Raw genomic sequence first — 2,729 nt, forward strand, 5'->3', positions numbered from 1 at the left:
GGGGCTGTCCTACCAAAGCCAGTACAGGGTACAAGCCACCGTGGTCCATCACCCTCCCCATCCTCTCCAGGACCAGGACTGATCATGCTCTCTGTGCTTGCTGGAGGGCTCAGACACATCCAGATGAAATAAATCACCCCCTCCTCACACTGAAACCATTGCCTGTGGGTTTGTGGCTCCTCACAGAGGGAGCTGGGCTCCCAGGAGCTTGATTTGGGGACCCTGGTTGAGAAGGAGGAATGGGGACCCTCAAGTCTGGCTCCTGCCAGTGTAACATCCCAGTCCCGGCTCTGTGATGGACTGGGGGGTTGCAGGGTTCTGGAGGGACCAAGCAGTGCCCTCTGTTTTCTCCCTGTGCCTGATGCTCCTCGTACCCCAACCAGCACCAGGGTGGGATGGGGAGATGCTGGGACAAGCCCAGTGTGGACAACACTAAGCCAAAACCCAGCCAGCCTTTGGCCACCAACACAGCCTCCAAGAGCAGAGGCTGGGAGGCTTCTCATCCCCCAAAAAAGCAGCATGAATGTGGTCCACAAGAGCCAGCCCTGTGCCCCCCATCCTGCTCCCCACCTCGGCAGTCATGCGGGCGATGAGGCTGGGCAGGATGGCCCCACAGAGCACATTCCTCCGCAGACTGGGGTTCTTGGGATCCTTCAGGTTGCTGATCCTGCTCCGCACCCGGTTGCGATACTTCATGTCCGTGCTCTTCAGCTCCTGGAAGATATGTGGGGTCTGTTAAGGAATCAAGGGGGCAAGGTGGGGGGATGCCAGCCCCATGGACACCCGCTGCTGCTCTGGGCTTGGTGGTGCTGATTGCCACCAGGATCAGTGCCCACGTGTGCATGGAGGTGGCCGATCTCAACAGGGCTTTGGTTCCTGGGGGACCATGTGTGGGGCATCTCCCCCTCCTCGGGTTCAGTAGGATGAATCAAAGTTTGGGGTGTCGGGGGGAAAACAACTTTCATTTCCCTGCTGTGACACCCAAAGGCTGTCAGGGCACAGGGACCATCACCAAGCCCTGTGCTGGGACTTGAGTTCATGGTGCAGAGAGCTCAGCCCACTCTCCTCATCCCAGGTTGGCCAAAAATCCACCAGCTGCCTGCATGGATTTGGGCTGAGGGGCTGAGGTGGTAGCTTTGGGGTCCCATGAGGCACCAGGCACATACAGCCAGAGTTTGGGATGCACCAAAAAGGGGATGTACCCAGGAGGAGGAACCACCTTGGGGCTGGTCTTGGTCTCAGGAGGCTTCCAGGAGACCCCAAACCTTGAGCTGGGGGTGAACAAAGGTGGCTCCATCCCTGCAAGTGTGGCACAGCCTGGGCACTGTGGTGGACCAGGGCTGGCAAGGGACATGAGCACCCACAGCAGGCTCAGAAAAGAGACCTTGGCTGGGTTTGGGGTTTATTTCCCTGGTGACAAAGGCAAATCCCTGAGCAGAGAGGTTTGGGGGGACACACAGACCCCCTGGAGTAAGGCAGGTGTCCAGGGGATGTTCTGCTCAGCATCAGCATCAACATCAGCATCAGCATCTGGAATGGTCTGGGCTCCCTCTGCAGGCAGCGGGGACAGCAGAGCCTGTCACCTTCTGTCCTTGTCCCTGTCACCTTCTGTCCTTGTCCCTGTCACCCTTTGTCCTTGTCCCCACCACCACTCTGGAGCCCACATCTGTGTGTCCCTCAGCAGATGGAGCCTGGGGACTCCCAGCCCCCCAACAAAAGGATATGGTCTTCGATCTCTGATGCCATCTTCTCACAGTTGACACCGAATTCCTTGTAGTCGTCTAAAGAGCAGAGGCCGAGGTGACTTTCAGACATGAAACCGGCCAGGTCTGACCATGCACCGAGAAACCCCCCCCAGAAAAAATCTCACCTCTCCCCCTCAACTTGTCCCAGGCACCCCCTCTCTAAAGAAACCTATTTTTACCCATCTTGAACCTTACAAAGTCCCCCTCCCCACATCCAACCCCTTAGCAGTGACCCCACCAACCTCCTTTTCTTTCAGTTTAGTGCTGAGCACTGAGCTCTGAGCTCCAGCTGCCATTTAGTTTGCAAGTCCCGGGTGATTTTGCTGTCTCAGGGCTGTGGGTGGCCCAGGACACAGAACCTTCCTTGTTATTGTAGGGTTGCTCCTTTTAGGGATGTTCACTGGCCCAGTTTGGCCAGAGAAGCTGTGGCTGCTCCTCCCTGGAAGTGTTGAAGGCCAGGCTGGATGAGGCTTTGAGCAACCTGGTCTAGTGGAAGGTGTCCCTGCTGTTGGCAGGGGGGTTGGAACTGGATGAGCTTTAAGGTCCCTCCCAACCCAAACCATTTGATGACTCTATGACAGGAGAAACAGCCCAGTTTGGGCTCCAGCACCCCCTGGTCCCAGCACCTCTCAAGCTCCAGCATCCCCTAAGCTCCAGAACCCCCTGGTCCCAGCAGCCTCAGGCTCCAGCACCCCCAGACCCACTCACCATCCATCCGGAGAGCAGCTGTCAGCATCTCGATGCACTTGTCCCTCACCGAGTCCCCCGTGAGATAGCAGGGGGCCAGGAGACAGGGGCTGGGTGAGAAGGTGGGGCTGGTGGGGGTCCGTGGTGTCTCCGCTTTGCCCTTGCTGCTGTTGGCTCTGCAGGGGCACATGGGGAGGGACAGGCAGGTGCCAGGGTCCTGGCACAGCCCCAAGGGACCTGCCAGGGGTCCCGTGGAGGTGGGGGGGGTCTCTCCTACCTTTCCTCCCTGCTGTCGCT

At 58.4% G+C, this 2,729-nt stretch overlaps 1 protein-coding gene across 1 annotated transcript in view; it reads right to left on the minus strand.

Moving 5' to 3' along the window:
* The window catches only part of TCEA3 (transcription elongation factor A3), a gene marked incomplete at both ends in the record, with an annotated part of 5,190 nt that overhangs the window by 396 nt on the left and 2,065 nt on the right, over positions 1–2,729 (minus strand). Inside the window, 3 exons of the mRNA XM_029085426.1 lie at positions 571–725; positions 1,725–1,781; positions 2,454–2,608. Of these exons, the coding sequence (XP_028941259.1) occupies positions 571–725; positions 1,725–1,781; positions 2,454–2,608 (367 nt within the window). The remainder of the gene's footprint in view (positions 1–570; positions 726–1,724; positions 1,782–2,453; positions 2,609–2,729) is intronic.

The sequence above is a fragment of the Antrostomus carolinensis genome, unplaced genomic scaffold (assembly GCF_000700745.2).
Source record: "Antrostomus carolinensis isolate BGI_N321 unplaced genomic scaffold, ASM70074v2 scaffold13526, whole genome shotgun sequence".
Classification (NCBI taxonomy): Eukaryota; Metazoa; Chordata; class Aves; order Caprimulgiformes; family Caprimulgidae; genus Antrostomus; species Antrostomus carolinensis.